General features: G+C 40.2%; 1 protein-coding gene across 1 annotated transcript in view; it reads right to left on the bottom strand.

The window, feature by feature from the left end:
- Positions 1-24739, bottom strand: part of POP1 (POP1 homolog, ribonuclease P/MRP subunit) — a 36450-nt gene extending 11711 nt beyond the window's left edge. The window contains exons 1-13 of the mRNA XM_058275766.1: positions 24643-24739; positions 19622-19765; positions 18373-18540; positions 16750-16925; positions 14962-15210; positions 12559-12646; positions 11722-11909; positions 10747-11003; positions 10483-10576; positions 6260-6371; positions 5553-5672; positions 3377-3492; positions 1181-1372 (exon numbers count right to left, since the gene is read on the bottom strand). Coding sequence (XP_058131749.1) covers positions 1181-1372; positions 3377-3492; positions 5553-5672; positions 6260-6371; positions 10483-10576; positions 10747-11003; positions 11722-11909; positions 12559-12646; positions 14962-15210; positions 16750-16925; positions 18373-18540; positions 19622-19765; positions 24643-24736 — 1998 coding nt within the window. The 5' untranslated portion in view covers positions 24737-24739. The remainder of the gene's footprint in view (positions 1-1180; positions 1373-3376; positions 3493-5552; positions 5673-6259; positions 6372-10482; positions 10577-10746; positions 11004-11721; positions 11910-12558; positions 12647-14961; positions 15211-16749; positions 16926-18372; positions 18541-19621; positions 19766-24642) is intronic.
- Between the last annotated feature and the right edge of the window lie 6 nt (positions 24740-24745).

Genomic DNA, 24745 nt, shown 5'->3' with positions numbered 1-24745 from the left:
CCCTGTAATATTTAGGACAACTCCAAGTCCAGAAAATGCCCCCACATCTCATCTCTTCTTCCCTCTCCCTGTCCTCAGCAACCACACATGGCCACTGTCTCCACATCAATGCTACATTTCTATCATTGGTAGAGTCACAATAGTTCTATAGTAGAATACCAGTAAGTCCACTCTAATCTATATTTTATTCCTCCATCCTGTGGACCCTGGGATGGTGATGTCATCTCCACCTCTAAATTGAGAGGGGGGCGGTGGATTTGGCCCAGTGGTTAGGGCATCCATCTACCACATGGGAGGTCCACGGTTCAAACCCCGGGCCTGCTTGACCCGTGTGGAGCTGGCCCATGTGCAGTGCTGATGCGCACAAGGAGTGCCCTGCCACGCAGGGGTGTCCCCCACGTAGGGGAGCCCCACGTGCAAGGAGAGCGCCCCATAAGGAGAGCCGCCCAGTGCGAAAGAAAGTGCAGCCTGCCCAGGAATGGCGCCGCACACACGGAGAGCTGACACAAGATGACGCAACTAAAAGAAATACAGATTCCAGTGCTGCTGACAACAACAGAAGCAGACAAAGACGCAGCAAACAGACACAGAGAACAGACAACCGGGGTGGGCGGTAAGGGGAGAGAAATAAATAAATAAATAAATCTTTAAATAAATAAATAGAGAGGGGCTTAGACCCCACATGGCTGATAAATGAGATTCTTATATGCTTTTTACACATCTAGCATCAAAATAATATTTAAACTAACCAGAATAAAGATTATTAAATTTTAATAAAAATTCTAGCTGCAATTGATAAAGTAGGAATAAAGGGTTAACATTTTTTTTAAAAATGGTGCTCCATACATCTGTAAAAGTTAAGTATTTTGCTTTTAAATTATAACAAATTTCTTCTAGTGCAAAATCTCAACATTCTGTTGCTTCTACTATTCAAATATCAGGCTACTTGCAAAACCTCAAGCATTCACAAGATGTCAACATAACTCGTACTAATGAAAAATTGGCTCCAAGAACTAGATGTGTGAAGTATCTGGTATACAGAATTTTAGCTCTAAGGGCAGAAAAACACCAGTCAGTTTCTAAGTTGTCTGTGAAATCTGGAACATTTTAAGCACTTAGTATTTATTAGGGATACATTTTAAATGTTGCAACTATTAATCAGGAATCAAAAGCAACTCACAAATGGAATCCAGAAAGCCATGCCCCAGCCCTTGGGGAGCAGGACATCCCAGCCACTTCCCCAGCCCAGCCGGTCTTCCCCAGTTCCTTTTCCGGGCTGCTGAATCAAAAGTACAGGTATCTTGGATTCACGGGGACCTAAAACAAGCTGAGACCCAGGCACCAGCAACTCGCTTCTCATCCGGTTTAAATCCTAAAGTGGAAGAAAAGAATTCAAGACAAACAACCCTAGTCTTCTGGGAGATTCTACTGAGTCTCCCTATAAACAGATTTAGAAAGTATTTAACCCTTTTCAAAAGCAAAAAAAAAACATTTTCAATAAATAAATGTGATCCATTTTCAGTACAAGGTACCTCTCCTATGAGAAAGCTTTTGCTCCCTAGAGGTGCTTTGGTAGAAAATGCCAAATTATACGAAATAAATTTGCTAAAATTGGGCTAGAATATACTACATAATTCAAAACCCTAAAATGACATTCATTCTGCTGGTCTCTTTTATCAAGATTAATCATATATTTTGATACTCTGTCCCTACATTTATTTTGACTAAGATTTGGTTGCCATGAAGTACAAAGAAAGAAAGAATTAAGTGACAAGAGTGCAAAGAGGGCAACTGGAAAACTACTCTGGCTCTTGAGAATTTTTCACCAGCTCTTAAGGATTTAAGACTGAAGGTGCCATAAATTACTAAGTGGAATGTAGGGAGTAGTAGCAACACATCCTTTTGGATTTTTCTTGCCTACTGTAAAAAGAGTAACAGTTTACATTTAGAAAACGATACAAGAGACTACCTGGATGCTGGAAGGTCTACCTGTCCACCTCATGAATGCTCTGGAAGCCATGGCCAAGCTCCGAGATTCCACTATTATCTACATGCTGGTGATTCCAAAAGGTGTATCTTTCCAGCCCAGACCTTCCTCCTGAAATTGAAATCTGACTCCTGGGAAATCACCTCAGCCCCTCAGACTCAGCTAATCCAAGCCTCACCTCAGCGTCCTTCCCACCACATCTGCACTCCTCCTGCGTTTCTCCCAATCCCCTGAGACGAAGGTTGTCGGAATTTATACCATTCATTCATTAAAATATTTATGGAGGATCTCATGTGCCAGGGACTTTTCTAGAACCTAGGACTACAGCAGTGAACAAGTCAGACACAGTCCTAGCTCTCTGTTCACTGATATCCTAAATGCAAGCTAGAACACTAGGAGCTAGCCTACAAGTCTCCTCCTTCCTTATTCCCATCATGCCTTTGAAGTTTCCAAATCTTGCCACTTTTACCTTCCAGGAAAATGTATTAAGCCCCACTCCCTCCATTCCAGGCCTCTTCCTCCATAGCCACAATTCAGGCCCCCATCGTATTACACTAGACTATTTCAAGGGTCTCTTTTGAAGCTATCCAACCACTAGTCTTCTCTCCAGCTCCCTCCCCCACCACCCCCATTCCCAGTCTAACCCACTCTCCTCAGCTCTGCTTACGTTTTTCCATCTTCAAGATAAAAGCCGAATCTTTAAGATGGCTCAGTGTCTTTTACGATCTGGCCGCTACTGATCTCTTCAGTTTCATCCCCTGCCCCACCCTCAATTGCAAGCTATTGATCTACTTGAGGATTCATGGACAACACGTCATCCTGTTCAGGACCTGCTGGGCCTCTGCACATGCTGTTCTCACTTCCTGCTATCCTTTCCCTACTGCAGCCTTGCTCCCAACCCAAAGAGGTCTGGTAACTTCCAACCACCCACCTGAGTCTGCTGCAATACCAGCTACTCCATCCAGGAAGCCTCCCACAGCTTCCCTAGTCTAGGCTCAGCACCCCTTTTTTAGATGTACTTCTTTGGCCGTATTCATCTACCTCATCATTTAATACAAGGTCTGACCTTTGGTAGGTGCTCAATAATTGTGAAATTAAAGAAGACATAGAACATTTAAGAAAAACAAAAACAATTTTTAAAAAAGACATGTACACTATGAGATTATCATTTTGAGAAAGTCCTTGTTTCAAGTTTTTCTAGAGATTATTCTTCCCTAAGAACAGAAAAAAGCCATAGTACATATAAGTTAGGGATCAACAAATAATTTGAAGATAAAAGGAAGCCAAAGAGATTCTATAAAGTATGAAATAACATTTTATGGTCTCTAGAATGAAGACTTTTAACCTGCCTACCCGGACTTTACCAATAATCCCTACACCATTAGTTACCTGATCCAAGATTTTATTCTCTGTGACACTCTTACAGATAGCTTGGTTCCAGATAAAGCTATGCGTACACTCCACAGGAACACCCGCCAGAAGCAGCTGTCTAACTTTCTCATTATCTGAAGGGGAAAAGAAATAGCCTTCAAACCACATCCTTTAGGTCAGTGAAGCCAAACTCAAGAAGTTGCAAGAAGATCTTTTGCTACAAGAAAATACTTTAGAGGCATTTAGTTAACTTCTCTTGAAGAATACCTGTGACATTTTGTATAATCTATGTATCGTTAAAAATATATACATATACACACATGAGAAGAAATTCTTATTCATATATCTGATTTCATGATTTATGAAATAGTAAAGTCTCCTAAACTTTTTATCTTTATACTTACTGTTAGTGTATAAAATACTAATATCACACTGTATTGTCTCTCAATAACTGTCTAATTTTACCTTTAAGATAATCAAATTCTAAGAGCCACTGCAGGGATGAACAATTCCTTGATAATATGCCAAAACAGTCCAAGCTACATTTTAGCTACTGGCTTCAGGGCTTTTTATATCATTCCGGCCCAATAGAAAACCAGTGACTTACATAGTGAAATGCTGTGTGCATGAAGTTGAAAAGATTTGCAAAAACACATTAATATTTAGTTCAAATGCAAGAATCAATGATCAAGCAAACTTTTTCAGAGTATCTGAGAAAATGAGCCATCACTTCAAGGTTTTCATGTACCCTCTCCTTCCAGAGTATTCTAATTCCCAGTACACAGAAGGAGATAAAGTTTGTTATCCAAATTAGGCAAACCCTCCTTTATGGTTTAAGGAGGACCAGACTTGGTCTTTTAGTGTCTAAGTCAAAGGAGGCAAAGAAGGACTTCAGATACAGAAAGATAGTCTGGAGATATATCATTATGGCATCAACATGGCATGACATAATCAAGGATTAATCTTTTATCATCAAAGTATGTTTCTAACCTTATTTTGAATTCTTCCTAGATATGTTACACATGTAATTCACATGCCAAAAAAAAAAATTTCTCCAAAGAGTTTACCTAAGCCAGGTTTTAATGAAATACCCCAGCAATGACTAACAGGATGGTAAACTTTCATAGTCAAAATGAAATTGTGTTTTTCAAGGTAGGCTTTAATTTTCCCTTAACTGATTCATATTAAGATAAAAGCCATAAAAAGGATTTCATATATAACTGCCTCATGAAGAAAAAAAAAAAAGGATTTAAGGCAGTCAGGGAAACTAGAGTCTAACTGTAGCTTTAAGGCAATTACGAATCAACATTTAATGACATAGTAGGTGCTACTGCACCAGACCATATTGCCATTAGAAAAGAAAAGGAAAGACAAGAAAGAGGCAATGACTCACTGATTAAAAGCTTAGGTTCCATCATTAACTAACTTACCTATATATCTTCAAACTCCTTTCTCATCCAATCCACCTTTCATGTGAAGATTTGACAGAGTAATGTATGGCTCACTTAATAAGCTATCTAACTACATGCAGAGAGGTAAAAAAAAATTCTGAAGTTGTTATACAAACATCTTTATTTTTTTCTCCAAAAAAATTCACAAGCTAATTTTAATTATTCTTCATTATTAAATGTGTTTAAATGACAGAAAACACAATGAAACATCATCACTAGCCACATACCAGATGAGACTGAAATTTTAACCAGCCCACTTTCCTGTGTCACCCCAACCCAACCACGCAGGTCACTCTACTCAGGCTAAACCAAAGCATCTCACACTTCAGCACCTGGGATGGCCTTGCCAGGATTCGAACCTGGATCATCTGTATGGTCAGACAGAGGCTTCCACTGAGCACAAGACCAGCTACGGGTGCAGAGCCCTTCCTCACAATTAAAATCTGAAATGCCAGGCATTTAGAGAACTCAGTTTGCAGAGAGATGGGTTTTACTAGAGACTAAAAATAAAGAACTAAAAAAAAAAACAAAAAAAAGCAAACATAAGGATCAGGCTACAAGCTTTTCAGCTAAGAGATAGATACTGATAACACACACAATCTTTAATGGTATTCATCTTGCAAGGCCTGCAGTTAAGACTGCCCTCATTTTCTTCAGAAGAGGTGTCAGAGACAGAACTCTTCTAATGCAATAAGACTGCTCAAAATAATAAGAAAAATCAGGGATTGTTTCAAGTACTTTACCTTGGCACTTTTCTGGATTGGGCAAGGCTTTGGACCTCTTCTGAGGCAAATTTATCCGAGGATCCCCAACTGTCAGGCCCAGAATAGTACCTGCAGGAAGTTCTGCTGGTGATGTTATTCCTTTAACAAAACAAACAAAAAAGCTTACAAAAAGTTAGTCACTTTAAATACACATTTCCCTGTACCTTCAAATCTTTCAGATTGTTTAGGGAAACTTTCTTCCTGGGATAATAATTTTAAAAACATGTATATTCTTAATTCCCACTGATACCATTAGAAAATAAACTAGCATTTTAAAGAGGTAAGGGTGTCTTAAAAAAACACTAAAAATTAACACAAAACATATTATTTGCCATACGAACATGTATGCTTCCAACAGTGGTAAGTGTAGTAGCTATGAGCACAAAGGCAACTACATGCACGTCAACAGAGATTTTAGTTCAGTATCTGGTACAGGTTTTTATCCACAATATCAGAATGCCGGTTTTTAGAACATTAGTATCTCACTTGCTTGTTTCAAAAGCACAAAGATGGTGTTTACTCATGAGTTCAGGCACCTCTCTTAATTACCGCTCTTGCTATATAATGTAACAGCTGCACATTAAAAAGCAACACTACAGGTGAGTAGCCCACCTGCAAAATGCCCCTTTAACATACTTCCTATTCCTCTTTCTTCCCCAATAAAAGCCAGTATGCCCCTTGTATACCTCCCAACAACTCAAAAATGGCTTCTTGTCTGTGATGAAGAGCAATGCTATCAGGATTCTTACAGGTTTCAGTCCACCAATGGTGAGGTGTCTTCTCTGTATCATCTCCACCCTGAAATATAATAACTCCTGTTAACCAGATAAATAATCAGTCTGTAATAGTTTGGCATTATTTATGAATTCCAAAAATAGATACTGGATTATGTTTGTAAACTGGGCTGTTCCTCTGGGCATATTAGATTATATTGGATTCAGAGGTTTCACTTTTACTTGATTAAATAATGATTAAGGCTTTGATTGGGCTACGTTAGTAGGATATTGAGTCCCCGCCCCCTTGCATCACAGAAAGAGGAGGTTGGAGTTTTGATATTGGAGCCCCAGGAAGTAAATACACAGAGAAGCAGATACATGATGAAGAGAAGGCTCCATTAGACACAACAGAGGCCCCGGGAAGAGACGCGCCGTTAGCCTGATAGTCTATAGCTAGCCTTGTGGCAAGAGAAGAGCAGCTGAGCCAGGAGAGAAAGGAACCCCAGGACAGAGATGAGACCTATTGCAGCCTACAGCTGACACAGGAAGAAGCTCAGACCATGGAGCCTTAAGAGGAAGAGGAAGCCTGAACCCTTGCAGACATCGGCAGCCATCCTACTCCAAGACGTGGCAACAGACTTTGGTGAGGGAAGTAACGTACACTTTATGGCCTGATAACTGTAAGTTTCTACCCGAAATAAATATCCTTTATAAAAGCCAACAAATTTCTGGTATTTTGCATCAGCACCCCATTGGCTAAGACACAGTCTTACTTTTTTTTTTTAAGATTTATTTATTTTTCCCCTCCCCAACCCCACCCTGCTGTCTTTTTGCTGTCTGTGTCCATTGGTTGTGTGATCTTCTGTATCTATTTCTCTTTTCTGTCTTCTCTTCTCATCTTTCTCCTCTAGGATTCAGAGGGATTGCACCACCTCAGTTCCTGGTCTCTGCTGCACTTTACTTTGACTCTCCCTTTCATCTCTCTTTTTGTTGCATCATCATCTTGCTGCGTGACTCACTTGTGTGAGCACTGGCTCACCACGCAGGCACTCACAGTGGGCACTTGGCTCACCATGCAGGCACTCGCACAGGCACTTGGCTCACCGCGTGGGCACTGGCTCACTGTGTGGGCATGCTTTCCCTTCTTTTTCACCAAGATTGTGATTATCAGCCTCCACTTTTTTTTTTTTTCCTATGTGTGGGAATGTGTTATGAGAGAAACCAGGGGAGTTATCCCTATATTTGGCACCATAATTAACATCAGACCAACTACTCCCCTAATTAGAGACAAAGACACAAGTCTTACAATTCTCTCTAAATTTCACACACCAGGAAAAAATTCATGGTTTTCAGAGAGACTTCCAGCTAAGTAAAGTCACACTTGCAGTCTCTCTCTCTTTTTTTAAAGATTTATTTATTTTGTCCCCTTCCCCTCCTCCCGCCCTGCTGTTTTTGCTGTGTCGTCTTCCTTCTCATTTTCTCTCCTCTAGGATTCACCGCAATTTGATCCCAGAAAGCTCTGATGGGTAGACAGGTTCCCTGTCAATTGTGCCCCCTCAGTTCCTGGTTTCTGCTATGCTTTACCTTGACTCTCCCCTCGTCTCCCTTTTGATGCGTCATCATCTTGCTGCATGACTCACTTGCACGGGCACAGGCTCACCACGCAGGCACTCACACAGGCACTGGCTTGCCATGTGGGCACACTTTCTCTTCTTTTTCACCAGGAAGCCCCGGAGATCAAACCCAGGTCCTCCCATATGGTAGGCAGAAGCCCTATCACTTGAGCCACATCTGCTTCCCAGCAGTCTCTCTCTCAAGCACAGCCCCAGCAAGGCCTGCTCCTCTCCCCCCACTGCCAACTGCATCACACCTATTTAAAAGCAATAAAACATTCCTCACCCAAGGAAAACTAACCCAGTGCCCTTTGAAGACATCTCCAGGTAAAAGATATAATATTATTACAGTACTCCTAGAAGTCTCAAATGAGGCACAGGCATTTAACATATTTTTTCTAGGCAGAAGTAGGAATTCAGCAAGGCTTCAAAATGTCTTGCTTCAAGAACTGTGTGCATGCCAAGGAAGAGAACCTACAGTTGTGATTCACAATGAAGCTCATTAAAGTACGATGCAAGGAAGCGGATGAGGCTCAAGCGATTGGGCTCCCATCTACCATATGGGAGGTCCAGGGTTCGATTTTCCCAGGGACCTCCTGGGAAAAGCAAGCTGGCCCACACAGCAAGCTGGCCCAAGCGAAGAACTGGCCCATGCAGAGGGCTGGCCCATGCAGGCAAGCTGAGCAGAATGCTGGCCCTCACAGGAGTGTGGCGAGCTGGCCGGAGTGGAAAGCTGGCACAGCAAGATGATGTAACACAAAGAGACAATAAGAGACACAGCAGACGAGGGAGCTGAGGTGGCACAAGAGATCGAGCACCTCTCTCCCACTCCGGAAGGTCCCAGGATCGGTTCCCAGTACTGCCTAAAGAGAAGACAAGCAGACACAGAACATCCACACAGCAAATGGATACAGAAGATGGCAGTTGGGGGGGACGAGGGGAGAGGCAGGGGTTGTTAAATAAATAAATCTTTTTTTTTTAAAAAGTACGATGCAGGAGCCAATGTGGCTCAGTGGTTGAGCACCAGCTTCCCCTATATGACGTCCCAGGTTCAATCCCTGGCACCAGTACCCACCCCAAAAAAAGCATGATGCACTCCTCCTCCTAGACCCCAGAGTAGCAACCCATAACATATGCACCATTTACCTCACAGAAACACAGGTGCAGAGTTTAGTGGTTTATTACAGGTTCTGCACCAGACTTCCCAGGTACACACACTGCCTCCACAACTTACTAGCTAGAGGGGAGCACCTACTACGTGCCAGGAACTGGGGACAGAGCAAAGAACAAGGCCACCCTGTCCTTGCTATCAAGGAGGTCACAATCTAATGAGAGACATGGACATGACATAAACATACAAATCTGTTTATCTAAATTGTCATAAAAGATGTACGAAAATAACAGGAGGGGTATCATTTAACTTGGGGAATCAGAAATAGGATTCTAGAGGGAAATGTGATAGATGCTGAAACTTGAAGAATGAGGAAGGTGTAGCCAAGCAGAGTGGTGAGGCAGAATGGTCAGGCAGAGGGAAGAAAAGCCAGTGCAAAGGCCCTGAGGCAGCTGTCCAACTGACACATTCTAGGACCTGAAAGACAGCCAACGTGGCTGAAGTGCAAAAGTGAGGAGGAGTTTATCTTCAGTACAATGAGAAGTTACAGAAAGACTTTTCATCAAGAAGTAGCAGGATGTGAATAAAGTTTTCAAAGATCACTGAAAAAGGAGAATAATGGAAGAAAGTTTATGAAGCTGCCTCAGTATTCCAAGCAAGAGTTGATAGTAGTTAAGACGAGAGTAATGAAGATGAAGGGAGTAGCCTTTGTTTCTTAAAGGATCTTTCTTCTAAAAGCTTAAAATCTGTTCCTATCTATCATCATATTTTACCTTGTCAGCTACAGGCCTTGGAAGATTAATTGCACTAATACAAGAAAACAAATGGAACCTGAATCCAGAATGTCTGACTACTAATCTTCTTTACACCTGTGCTGCTCAACATGGAAACCACTAGCTTTACACAGCTATATAAATTTAATTTTTAATTAACTAAAATTAAAGTACAAATTCAGTTTTTCAGTCAAACCGGCCACACTTCAAGAGCTCAATGGCCCCAAGTGGTGAATGGCTACCATTTGGACACACAAAGGAACATCATCATTGCAGAAAGTTCTATTGGACAGTGCTGCACTAGACAAACTGCTCTTAACCTTTTTAGGGACCATAGACCTGAAAACTAGCCACAGAAAATACGCATCACACAAGTACATGCACGCGAAAAATTTATATACACTGTATATACAATAGGAGCACCCTATTACCTAACCATGGATCAGAAGTCAAGACCCTTCTACTAGACTCACAAGAGTTGCAAGAGTGTCTGTATTTAAGGAAGAGAAAATCAGTTATTTATCACATCCACTTAGAGTAGCTCTTCTGGGGGCAGTGAAAGATAAAGTCTTTGAAATAAGCATAAGTAGGAAAAGAACTTTCATAAGCCATGCCCAAATTTTACCAAACTATATATTAGGATTCACAAGTTTGCTAGAATGACATAATTAGCAATGACTAGAATGACACTCTTACAGTGTGGACAGAAGCAGCTTTTAGCGCCTCAGTTAAGATGGAGTGGGAAAGTGGACCAATCAGCCGATATCTGTTCATCTCCATTGTCAAGTCACTAAAAGAGAGAAAAGGTCATAAATAGAAACTTCCATCATGTACAATGTCTGTACCATTGGCAGATATGGAACAAGTCAAAAAAATAAATAGATAGATAGATAAATAAATAAATTAGAGCAAGTCTTCACTGAAAATATACAACAGGTTCAGAGCAAATTCAATCCATGCCTGATTATAATGCCCGTGGTTGGAGATATCCAAGAATATGGTTGAAGTGGATCTCTGGTTCCATCGCCCAAAACTTTTTTCACTGGTTTAGCATTTTCTCCATCATCTTTCCGTTTTCTTTTCTTGCCAATTGTCTCGTCAGGCAGTGTGATTTGGCTTTTTTCTTGTGGTGGTGTCAGAATTGGGTCAGGGATGCAAACGGTTGATTTGATAGGCTGCACACACTGGCACATGGCTTTTATTTCCTCTAAGATATCCTAAGGATAAAAACATTTTACTTCAAAAATTTGAAATTGTTGTACTTTCAATTTTAAATTGAAATTTAAGTACTTTATAACTTTAACTTGGTTTAGTTCATGTTAGGTCTTATTCTTTTAAAAATTCACAGCTTTAGCCCTTCACAAAGTATAGACTAAATTCACTATCATCAAAAACGTTTTTGAGATTTTCTGAGCACTGCAAAGCACTTTGAACAAAAAAGAACCTCTAACTGTTGAAACTTATGAAAACAACACAAATACTCCAACTAAATTTTTTTTAAATTTAAGAGAAATTTAAGGAAAAAAAAATGTATAGTACACAGTATAAAAGCAGTGAGTGAGTCAAAGAAGAGAACATAATGCAATATTTACAACTACCAGACTTATTCAAAACAGCTTCTCAAGGTCAGGTCAGCTCTAACAAGCATCTAAGTTAACATGTCCCAGCTTAGCCAAGGTAAAAGTATTAGCCTAAACTCAACATTTCTAACCACTCATAATAGCATTCGTTTTCATCTCTACACCAAATTAAGGTTTACTAAAAAGTGAGAGGTCAAGATTTGCTTCATATAATATTCATACAGTATCCTCCCATATTCAGATATCAAACTATCAGCCATATTTTTACACTATTTAAATTTCTATACTACTGATTGTTAGCAGTAATTAAGAATGTAGCAACAGAACGGTAGAAAAATAATCCAAAGAATTACACCTGTTTAAGAGTGGGATGGAGCCAGATCCAAAGCTGCCTGTTCTCAGAAGTGTCCCCAGGACCCCTCTCGGACTTCCAAATAAATGTAACAGGCCCAAGCATTTCTCTGGGATATCTGTGTGCCCGATAAAGTATTAAACTGCCTTGGCGCTTTCCAGACAAGCAGTGAACTGCGGCAAAAGTCAATCCTGATGTAAACAAAAGCAAAATCCCATGATTTCAAGTGTTGAGACTACAGCATTATTTCCCTATAGGCAGACTGTTATTTATTGTCTGCTTCCATGAGGGATGAGGTTTTCTTTTAGATCATTGGTTGGATTAAATCCTGGGCCACAAAAGGTTTCAATAACATTTACTAAGTGACCAATTTAATAAGAGTCTCAAGTTTCTTCCTGCCTAAATCACCAGAATATTGGTTCTCTTATTTCACACCCGACAATGTTAGGAATGATTTAAGAGCCACCCCAGCCTTCCTTAAACTAACATACTCTTTGGGGGCAAGAACTGTCTCATATTTCTATATACGTGTAAATTCCAAAATGCTTAAAGCAGAATTCAAGAAATGAATAAATACACAAGGACTAAAATAAGAGGTATTCTTTGGCTTTTGTTTTGTTTTAGTTTTTTTTTTCTTTTTTTAAATTTACAAACTACACCTACCAAACAAAAGCAATCCCCCTTTCCCTATTCCCTGGTAACCTCTAATCTACTTTCTGTCTCTATAAATTTACTATTTCTAGACATTTCATATAAGTAATAGCACATAATATTTGTTCTTCTGTAAAATTATTTCAATCAGCATAATGTTTTCAAGTTTCAGCTTTGAAACAAATTTACCTGTGTCTGTGCTACACATTGGAGAAAGTGCTTTTAGTATTTCTTCCTCCTTGCCCTTTAACTCCAAACAACAGTAGTAGGATAAATCCTGCACAAAGGGGGAGACAAAATTAAATACTTAGGAACTTAGATGGGATAAAACTGCTAAGAAGACAGAGGATGTCTCACAAGAAAACCTCTAGGGGTCTCTGACAGTTTGAAGCAGGGCAGACCCCAGATCATATACCCTAGAATTAATCCATTCCTGTGCCTATAAACCTACTGCAGACCGAATCTTTTGACTAAATTACTTCAGGTAAGGGTCTATGATTAGATTTCAGGTCCCAGGGTTGGTCTTACCGGAATCCTTTAGAAATGGAGGAATAAAAGCTGTAGTCACACAGGAAAAAGCTGCAGAGACAGAGCCTGAAAGAGAGGTCCCAGAGGCCGGAGGCTGATCACAGAGGCCCAGAAAGAGGCTCCAGAGAGGCCCGGAGGAGAGGGGCGAGGGGAGAGAGGAGCCATATGCCTGATTTCGCCCACAGCTGAGCTCAGAAGGTGGCAGAGATCAGCAAGCCACCATTATGCCCTGCCATGTGCCTGATTACCCCCAGCTGAGCTCGGAGAGAAAGCACCTTCAGCTGACATCATCATGTGTCTCGCTGCCCACTGCTGCAACTTGGTGAGACAGCATCTCTTAATGATGGCTTGATTTGGACACTTGCAGGACCTTAGAACAGTAAGCTTTTTAACGTAATAAATTCCCATTATAAAAGCCAACCCATTTCTGGTATATTGCTCCCAGCAGCTTTTAGCAAACTAAAATAAGGTCCGAGACAGAACAAGTTACTAATGCTATCTGTCATAAGTCAAAATCTAAAATCTGTCAATCTTATGACATTAGCAAATATTATTATTAAACTAATCTGAATCAAATAAAATGGTCCATATTATTCATAATTTCCATCTTGTTTGACAGACAAGGACACTGAGACACAGAGAAGTTGTAGCTTGAACAGTCACAGGACTAGAAGGTGGAGAAGCCAGTGCTCTCAGCAAGCTGGCTGACCCAGAACCAACCACTTGGCCACAGCACCTTCAAGTCATTTCAGTGAACTCAGCAGCTGGAACGAAGTGGCAAGTTATAGCTAAGCTAAGATTCAGACGCCCTCCACGAACCAGTGCTATGTCAGGGAAGAAATCTTCTCATCAGCTGTGACTCACTCTCAGCTGTCAGTGGTCAGGTGAACCCGAATATGTACCACTGGGTGGCAGCAGAGAACAATGGGTAAGAGCGTGGAACTCTGGAGTCAGGCTACCTGGGCTCAAATCTCATCTCCACGACTCACTGGTGGTACTGCTGTGGGCAAGTTACCTAACCTCTGTATCTCAGTTCCTCATCTGTAAAATGGAAATCACAGCAGCTCCAAACTCCACACTGCTGCTGTTATAAGGATTCAAAGAGTAAACCTACATAAAGCATTTAAAACAATGCCTGGCATATCCAGGTACTCAAAAATGTTTATTATTAGCTAATATTTTTATTATTTAGGATTGATCAGATGTATAGAAAACACCTGATACCTCAGTAAAAATCCTGCCCAAAATGAGAAGTAACTCTCATGGCTGTCTTAAAATTTGCGATAGCAGAGTACAGTGGAGTAAGCAGGGCTGGAGGAATCAGCTGTGGGCACCACAAGCTATGTGGTCTTGGGAGTTTGACTATAATCTATGGTTTTTTGCTGCTGAGACCTCAAATCAAAGACTCTTCAAAGGTTCTTATTTTGATAATCCTGCTAGATTGCTCTCAAGAATATCGGAAAACCCTAACAGCAGTGGCTTTCAAAACTTGGCCAAAGCCATCCTGCCACTGAAAGACAGGCCCTTCTGCAAAGAGCAAATTTCTAAATAGATAACAGAAGAGAAAGAAATTAAGTTATTTAGTTTGTTGCTGCATAAATCATAAACACGGACAATAAGACCCTACAGATCTGGGTCCTACTTTTTTCTCCCACCCATTCTCACCCTAACGTTAGCCTTGCTCTCATTCTCTTCATCTCTGTCACACAGAACCTCAGTTCTTCACTCTCATCAGGCTTCCTTCTGCCTCCCTCAGGTTCTTATCTCAGCTATCAGCTCAGGCATCACTTCCACAGGGAAGCCCTCCCCTTTCCTCTGTGGTAACGCACTACACACATTTCCTTTGTAACCATCTATCTGTCTAATTATTTGACAACTGTCGGTCTCCCCTACTGACTTAGACTGCTTCAGTGCTAGCAACCAGCAAAGTGCCTCATGCTCAATAATCATCTTTAGCATAAATAAACTCATAGGTAGGGCTTTGATATACCATGAACGATTCTAAAGTTTACATTGGGAAAGGTCTAAACAAAACTAAAGGAAAACCAAATTGGAAAAGCACACCTGAAGGAGGCAACGGTTAGTCATGGCCCGATAGCAGGCTCGGTGGCTCTTGACTGTCGGCCTCTCCCCGAGGCAGTAGCCCCACTTCTTGACCATGTGAAATCGTTTGGCATGCCAGATGTGGGTTTCTAACCAGATGTTCTTCTTTTGCCTACGGTTAAATTCCAGCGTCCGGTTTATGTGACATCTTCGAGCTTTATGGCATTTATTTTTTGAATGTTCTTTTTTCTGATGTACTGCTTTCTCTGCCTATAGTTTCAAATAGAGACAGTAGAACCCAGCTTGTAAGCATCTCAAAACAAGCTTAATAAACAATGGCTATTAAAATTAGAAAGCAAGAGAAAATAAAACTCATACTAGTTTTTGGTTTGTTTTTAACCTCTAAGATCATAACTAAAGCCAAAGCATAGGATCAACAATACAAAAGTGAGGGAAACCACATATTTCATTTCAGTTAGGCTACTGACACACAAATACTGAATGCTGTTACTGGGCAACAGACCTTACCTTAAAACTGGAAAGGATAATTCCTAGTTCATTTTTTCTCTTCCTCTCTTCCACACTCAGGCTAAACTTTTGTGAAAAAAAAAATTCTTCACTAATTTGCAAGCCCCTTGAGAGTAAGGATTTTACCTTTTTGAACTCTAACCATACTTTAGTATATTATCTGGTATATAAAAGGAACTCAATAAAAAAAATTCTGCCTATAATTTTTTAAATTATTTTTCTTTTTAAAGAAATTTTAGATTACAGAAACATGACATAAGAATTTAGAGTATTCCTATATACCCAAACTCCTCCCTTTTGCACAATTTCCCACATTCACAACCTCTTTCATTAGTGTGGTACATTTGTTACAATTGATGAACACATACTGAAGCACTGCTACTAACCATGGACTATAGTTTATAGTGTACACTTTGCCCCACATAATTTTATAGGTTTTGACAAAATGTATAAAGGCCTGTATCCATTATTGCAATGTCATGCAGGACAATTCCAATGTCACAAAATTGTCCCCATGTTATATCCATTCTTCTCTCTCCCTACCCTCAGAACCTCTGGTGGCCACTGCCTTTATATCAATTATGTAAGTTATTCCATTTCCAGAATAATTAAAAGTCTATAATAAGAATAATAATGTCTATTTTAGTCCATTGTTCATTCCCCAATCTTGAGGATTTTGGGAGGCCACCTCTGTTTCTGATTGAGTGGGGGAATAAAAATTTTTCATCAATTGATATAGACTATATCCTGGACAATCTTAGAACGTACAAACTGAGAATTTTGGTGAGGCCAAAAACAATTAAGATTTATACAAAAATTAAATCACAAGCTCACGCTTTCAACTTGGAAAAAGTCAAAAGCCAAATGCTAGACCTTGATGCTGTTTTTTTACTTTCCAACACCACTTCCCCAAAATGCAGAGCTAACTCAGTTTGACAGGCGGTAGGGGGGTCAGAATTTTATTTTTAATCTGGCAGGAGAACATCAACCATTTAACACCATTAAAAGAGAAGTGCCGAATGTTATATTTAAAAGCAGCTATAATATCAAACTGCCTGCTAATCTGGCAGGTCCAGGAGGGGTGTAGTATTTGGAGGGGTGGTAAGGGGCAAGAGGAGAGGCAGGGAGAAGAAAAATAAAGATTAAACCTAAAGTAAGGAAAAAATGAACAATCTTTGGTTTTTTTTGGTTTTCATTTTAACTAATTCTATTAGGTCAATACTTTGCAATTTCTTTTAGGAAATGACCAGCCTAAAATTTTACACTAAGCGAAACATATACCTCCTTCTGGGCAATCTCACGTAACCGCCTAGGAAGGCGCTTGACATTGTGGCTCATGGCTCTTCGTCTCATGTGCCGTGGCAGAGTCTGAAAAACCAGTGAGTTAGAAGACTTCTGGGTCACTGCCTTTAACATTGCGCTGATTTCAGCAGCTCGGGCTTGAGCAAAAGTGGAGGCTGTCAAAAAAAAAAAACACAGGGAAGTGGATGTGTCTCAAGCAATTGGGCTCCCACCTACCACATGGGAAGTCCATGGTTCAGTTCCTGGTGCCTCCTAAAGAAGACAGTGAGCTGGTGCGACGGACAGGCGTGATAAGCGGACACAACAAAATGACACAACAAGAGACACAAGAAGAAAGACATAATGACAGATACAACAAAATAGGGAACAGAGGTTCCCAGGGCCTCCTAAAGAGGATGAGAAGGATGGTGAACTAATGCAACAAGATGATGCAAGGAAAAACATAACTAGAGACACAACAAAAGCAGGGAACGGAGGTGGCTTAAGCAATTAGGCACCTTCCTCCCACATTGGAGGTCCCAGGTTTGGTTCCCAATACCTCCTAAAGAAACAGAAGACAAACAGACACAGCAAGTACAAACAAGGGGGTAGGGAGAGATGAATAATATAAATCTTAAAAAAAGTCATCAAAAACAACAAGTCTTGAATCAACCCTTTTTCTACTGGATTTCAAAAAGAAAACAGATTTGAAGTGAGCTCAAGATTCACCATCCCTAACCCCTGACTGGTTGCACACCAATAAAAGTTATCTGTATTATTTGACTGTGTAATTATTCCTCTTCAACTTTTACATTTTTCAAGTTTTCTACAAGGATTCAGTTTTACTTTTATAATCAGAAAAAAAAAGTTTAAAAATATATTTACCAAGTGTTTTTAAACACAAAACTGTACATACAAAATAATTAGTCATTTTTAAGAGCAACAATCACACAAGAACAAAGAAAAAACAAGATTTTAATGGTAGTTGTGACTCCAAGTTATTTTTTCTTTAATATCTTCTTTTTCCAAACATGTGACTATGACTATTATTACTTGTGTATATTGAAAAAGAGATCTTTTTTCCAACAGTAAGGAGAATGCTAGGGAAATTGAAGTGCATTCCTCCAAGAAAGGCCTACAAGGAGCCCAGAAGGCACGTCTAAGAGGTGCCAGCTTATGGGTTTATGGGAGGGGTGGAGCAGGCGCACTGGGAAATGAGGCCAGACAGAGTCTGGGACGATTATTTTAAGGCCTCAAAAGATTTTAGAGTATGTTAAGTTTTGTTTCCTCTTTGAAGAATGAGGACAGGATTTTATATTAAAAAGGGCAGGAGGGAGACAAAATTTTAAGACAAGAGAGGAACAGTTTACAAATAAGGACTTGTTAGATGAGCGATAAGAGAAAGGGAGAGAAACTGAAGAAGGGAAAACAATCAGGCCAAGGAAGTCAGGGTCAAATCCAGGCTGCAGATGAAAAGGGGCTGAAGTGGGAAGGAACAGAGGAGAAAGGGGGCAGGGCACGGCCACCACCACCACGCAGAAGGCACTCTGTTGGCATATCTAGCGGCCACAAAAACAAAGAGCTCGTAATACAGTCAAGCCTCATTTCTTTATAAATGCCTACCAGTTATATACTTGGGAATCTCCTGCGAAGTGCCCTCAGGACCTGCTTTCCATCCTCCCTTCTTTCTAAACATGATTTTGGAGGAAGTCTGCTCATTCACATCAGTGTCAGGCAATGAATGGTAGGTCATTTTGCTGTGCCGCTGTTGTGAGGTTCCAGAACGAGGCTCTAGTGTATTTTCAGAAAGAAAACAAAAGGAAACAGCCCACTCTTAGAATTATAGCAAAGAGCTGACATTTGTCTGAAGGCAACATTGATAATGTTTTGAATCCTATACCAACCCTGCAAGGTGACTGCTACTATCCCCACTTTTAAGGAGGTGGGATCGCAGGTAGGGAGGTGCATTAACTTGCCCCAGGTTTACATAGCAAAGAGGCAGCATTCCAGGTGACCATGTCAGTATCACATATGAAAGAACCTTAGCTATAACAGCTACAAGGGAAAATTCTTCCATATGAATAGTGCATATTAATTTTTTAGTGCACATTAATTTTAAATCTAATATACTTTAAATATAATCAATATGATTTTGTATATTCAATCTTTTGTCGTAATTCTCATGCATACTGTAGGTGAGAACCATTTTGCAAAATTAAAGAAATAAAAGCAAATTCTCTATACAAATGTCTAGTCATTGAAACTATTCTAACTTTAAGATAACATCAAGTCCCTCACTGGGGCAGAGGGAGCAATAGGTAGCACATTTTAAAGTGTTCCTGCATATCTCCACTGTGGTTTTAATTATTAAGCTTCTATAATCTTAAAGAATACTACTGGTTTAAATGAGGTAATGTGTGAAAGGTTTATCACATGGTGGGCATCAATTAATTGCTGGGCCTGAATCTCAATCTCATGAATTTGAATTTAAGTCATGCTCAATCAGGCCCAATGCACCCTGTACATTAAAGCATTCAAATAGTTTTTGGTCACCTGCTTGCTATCTTCCCAAAATGGCATTTTCTATTACATACCCAATGGACAGCTATCGCCCTCTTATTACCTTATAAAGTTCTGAAATCAGTGCATAAATTAAATACAGATAGTACCATTGCCCTGTATTTCTTTTAGAAAATATAGAACTTTAATTTAATAATAATTGATGGTAAAGGTAGATATACAATATATTGGCTCTAAAATATGCATCTGTTTTTAAATTCAGCCCATTTACTCTGTAGAAAATGACTATCAAAAGAAGTTGGCAAAAGCAATTTGATCTAAATGGGAGTAAAAAGAGCAGTGTGTGTCTTACCATGTTTTGAGGTCTGGAAAGGTTTGCCACCGCCATTATAATGCTTTACACCTCTCTCAGCCACAAAACCGGAGGATAAAGTCACATTGGTAGGCTGGTTTCTCATTTTTTTAGCATGCTTTCTTTCTTTTGCATTAGACATTTCTAAGAAGGAAGCAATAAACTTAATTAGGAACAAACATTATGACTCAAAACCAGATTCTTCAATATAGTAAATCCTCACTTATTATAGTTGGGTTGATGACACCAAAATATTATCAAGATATTAATCTACAACAGGGATTCACAAGCAGGGGGGATCTCTAGGGTGTCCATGAATTGTATTTACATAAAAAACTGATTCAGAAGTTAAGAATGTGATAGATAGAAAAGACCATATATTTCAATTTGTACTGCCAAATAACTAAATCATACATAAATGATGACATTGCAGAAAGTCTGCTGGAAGAATAAAAAATGAGACACGAGCTCGCCATGTTGCAGTGAAAGAGAATTAAATTAGATAAACATTTTATCTCGATTTGAAATACAAGCTACCTGGATCAATGAAATATAGGATGCTCTATTCCAAAATGATAACCATAAACACCAAACCTAAATTATTGATGTTTTCATTTCCACTACTGAGCTGTATTTATACAGGATTTATAACAGGAAAAGACAGCAGTCTCAATTTGAAGTAAGAAGGATAAATTAAAGGACAAAAACCTACGAGAGCTTAATTGATGAACTCAGTAGTTCTCAACTCTATCAAACTCACGGTCCCTTTTTTTTTTTTTTTAAAGATTTATTTATTTCTTTAATTCCCCCCCTCCCCCGGTTGTCTGTTCTCTGTGTCTCTTGGCTGCGTCTTGTTTCTTTGTCCGCTTCTGTTGTCGTCAGCGGCACGGGAAGTGTGGACGGCGCCATTCCTGGGCAGGCTACACGTTCTTTCGCGCTGGGTGGCTATCCTCACGGGGCGCACTCCTTGCGCGTGGGGCTCCCCTATGTGGGGACACCCCTGCGTGGCAGGGCACTCCTTGCGCGCATCAGCGCTGCACATGGCCAGCTCCACACGGGTCAAGGAGGCCCGGGTTTTGAACCGCGGACCTCCCATGTGGTAGACGGACACACTAACCACTGGGCCAAGTCCGTTTCCCCACAGTCCCCTTTTTTTACTGAATGGTTTGATATACCCTGTTCTCTATTTTAAGATGAAATTCATTAATAACATATTAGATACATAACTTTTATTAATGTATACCTTATAATATATGTAAAGAAAAACTCAAAAGTAATTCTAATGAAATAATAATGTATTTCCATAAGTAAATATTTCCACATAACTATATTAGATGACATTATGAAGCAGAGATATCTGAAAGCCCAGGGGGTAAGCAAAACTCAGACACCATTTAAGGCTTGGCACAAGTCCTTCAAGCTGCAGAAGGGCCCTGGAAGCCCCGGCTGCAAAAGTCAGTAACTCCTTAGTGACCATATGGCGGTCTGAAGGGTCCTGAAGGTGAGGAAACTATAGGGTAGGGTGACAGAAATTTATCAAGCTGTTCTCATAGTATTTCATTATACATGGAATCACATGAATCCAAGAGCTTTAGAAGCAGGACAATAAAGATGTGATGTACTAGTGCTTCAAACAGAAGTTGGCAACACCACTGGTGACATAATTTTCCAAACTGGTGAACAGTTCTTGGTATGATTTTCCATTGGTCTATATCATTCCTGGAAAATTCAGAGTATATTAAAACCATGCAACCAAAAGTTTGTGCTTTTATGTCAGAGTTAGGTGTTGGGCTACTGCAGGACTGTTCGCACAGTGCAGGGATGTTAGACATCTCTGGCCCCTGCCCAGTGACTGCCAGTGGATTACCAATCATAATGCCAACCAAAACCACCCAAACTTTCAGAGTGCTACACCAGGGCCTACACCACTCCCACTGAGAGCTACTGAATTAACTAATGTCCATGCATTTACCTTTTCCCAATGCAAAACCTCAATAAAAGTAAGAGTAGCCAGTATGTGCTAGTGTTGAAGAGCCTTGGTTTTGGTGTTAGAGACCTGTACTCAAATACCTTCTTTAACACATTGTAGTTACATGTTCTTAGGAAAATTGCTTTCCCTCTTTGATCTTCAGTCTCTCCTATATACATGGGAATAATCTCAAGGCTCTTGCAAGAATTAAGGTAATGTATATAACATGCTTGGTGCAGACTAAGTACTCAATTATGGTACCTATTATTCTTAAATAAAAAAGGAAATAACAGAGATTTATGTCATTTCACTTTTTCACTCCATTCTGCTTCCATTAAATTAAAGACAAATACTTTGACACCCAAAACCATGTTTCAAATTAAATAATGGGATGAAGTAGTTGTGGAGTTCTACAGAGCCGGATGGCTAGTGAAGCACATGATTCAGATCAGTCTGCATTAAGAACCTGCAAAATAATCTTACAAAACCATTTAATCCACTTACTATTACCACTTGAATCAGAGCATAGCCTATAGGGACCAGGCTGGCTCTGCTCAGAACTAAAAAGGGACAGGAACAGGCTAGCTCTGAAGGACTGGGGTAACCTTTGGAAGTTATACCTCTGAGCTTTCTGTTTCAAACTAAAAAATTAGCAGACTGAATTAGCCTCAAACAGTTCTAACAGCAGAAGAGAACAAACATAGAGTACACCCTTGTGAGTACTTACTCTAAAACATCTTCCAGAAGGAACCTTGAATCTTAAACATACAAATGAATTTTACATCTATTCCTAATATTCGTGGTACTGCATTTGATTTCATATTTATTTAGTCAAAACTTTAATGAGCAACAACATGTGCCAGGCTTTAAAAATGTTTTCCCTCATATAGTTAAATAAAATTGATATTCCATGTTTTCTCATACCACTTAGTATCCTCTGTTCATCCTATGACACAGCTATAGTAGACTCCACTCTGAGAACCTGGGAATTAGCCAGATGATCTCCAATTTCTTCCAGATCTAAAAAGTTGGTGACTATGACTTGAAATAAAACCTACCTTAAGAATAGGTTCAAGGGAGCAGAGGTGGCTCAAACGATTGGGCACCGCCCTCCCTCATCAGAGGTTCTGCTCCCAGTGCCTCGTAAAAAAAAAAAAAAAAAAAAAAAAAAACCAGAAAGCAAATGCAAAACAACAGGGGGGAGGAGAGAAATAAATAAAATAAAAAGAATAGATGGGGTTCTTATATACTATAATCCACATGGTGTAACAGTGCTCCAAAGTGTATTCATCAAGTGCAAAAAAAAAAAAAGAATAGGTGCAGCATGGGGCATTTTTGGGACACTGGAATTGTCCTGCATGACATCACAATAACAGGCACAGGCCATTATACGTTTTGTCAAAACCTATAAAACTGTACGGGGCAAACTGTAAACTATAGTCCACAGTTAGTAGCAATGCTTCAATATATGCTTGTCAATTGTAACAAATGTACCACACTAATAAAAGATGTTGTTAATGTGAGAAAGTATGGGAGGGGGCGGGTATATGGGAATCCCCTATATTTTTGATGTAATATTTATGTAATCTAAAGCTTCTTTAAAATTTTTTTAATTATTAAAAAAAAATAGGTGTACCACATGAAATATTTTACACAAATTGAATGCTCCAAGAAATCTCTTAAAGAATCACATGGTGAATTATTTTTAAATTAACAAATATCTCCTAGTCCCCAAGTTTAACCCAATTTAACGAGCTTTGGGGTACCTATTATGTACCAAATAGCAAGGAGTAAGATGTGGCCCCTTTCCTCAAGGAAGTTGGTCTTATTAGGCAGGTAACATTTAATGAAAACTTAGTGTGCCAGGTACAACTCTGAGGAAGGTAGTATTAATATTCTTGCTTTTTAAATTAAGAAACTGAAGCACAGAGAGGTTATATAGCCTGCCCAAGGCTGCTAAGCGTATTACTGTGCTGGGATTTGAACCAGGCATTCTGGCTCTATTCACTATTGCAAAAACACAAAATAATTAGCGAATAAGACCACATACAATAAAATGCTAAAATCTGCAGTCTGGACACAAAGCACAAAGGAAACTGAATAAGGGAAAGAAAAAGTATGAATCGGCAGTTAATGAGAAATAGGATTTCAGTTAGTTGGAATTTTGATAGGTAGGAAAGTAATCAGTAATCCATTATGTCAGTTCAGGAGTTAGGGAGGACTCTGGCTTGGCTAGAGTGGGACGGTAAAACAGTAGAGGAGTAAGTCTGAGCAAACAAGGGGAGGCCAGACTTGAAGGCTTTTTATTCTACACTGAAGCCCTAAACAAACGAAAAAGCCCTTGCAGGTTCTTGAGCAGGAAAGCCAAAACCAGCTCTGTAGGACAAAATGAGAGGAAATGCAAAGGATTTCCTAAACTACGTTTTGGAAGCAGTGGGGAAAACAGGGTCTTAGTGTCTTTTTCACTTGTTTGGCCTCAGAAACCAGCACAGTGCGCTGCACGAAGTAGGGGTTCAACATGTATTTTACAGCGTAAGGAATATTCAGCCAAGCACCACCCCTTCTCACACAAGCATGACTGACCTACCAGCCTAGGGAACAGCTCTGGGGCCATTAGCCGGAACAGGATCAATCTTTCTTTTTGAAATCAGAGAACCCAGTTCTGTTTAGATCAAAGGAAAATGCACGGAGACCCTGAAAAGCTCGAGAAGCACTCGAGAGAAGAGAAGAGGAGGTAACATGGGAGGGGCGAGAAGACGGGCAACGCCCAGGTCTCAGCCCGGTCCCTGGATGATCCGCTTTATTCTTTTAGAGTGGCAGAAAAGGGGGTGCAAGCCTAATCCCAGGGCAATGCAGGGTCATACCAGGCACAGGAGCTCGAGCGAAGGGTGCGTCTGAGGGGCGAAAGCGGGAAGCGGCGCCCGGGCGCAGTCAGCAAGGAGAGAGCAGGAGGCCAAGGAGAGATGATGGCGAGTTGGGCCAGGGCAGCGGCCCACCACGCATCCTCCCCCGACCCCGGGAGTCCTAGCAGACACCACAGCTCACAACCTACCTGCCATACGCTCCAAGAGATCCCGGATGAGAACAAGTCTCAGCAACAAACCCTTCCAAGGAGACTCCCGCGACCAGCAGGCTGGCTGGCGCATGCGCAGCCC

The sequence above is a fragment of the Dasypus novemcinctus genome, chromosome 14 (assembly GCF_030445035.2).
Source record: "Dasypus novemcinctus isolate mDasNov1 chromosome 14, mDasNov1.1.hap2, whole genome shotgun sequence".
Taxonomy (NCBI): domain Eukaryota; kingdom Metazoa; phylum Chordata; class Mammalia; order Cingulata; family Dasypodidae; genus Dasypus; species Dasypus novemcinctus.
The sequence above is the reverse complement of the archived record's forward strand: the minus strand, read 5'-3'. Positions and strand labels throughout refer to the sequence as shown.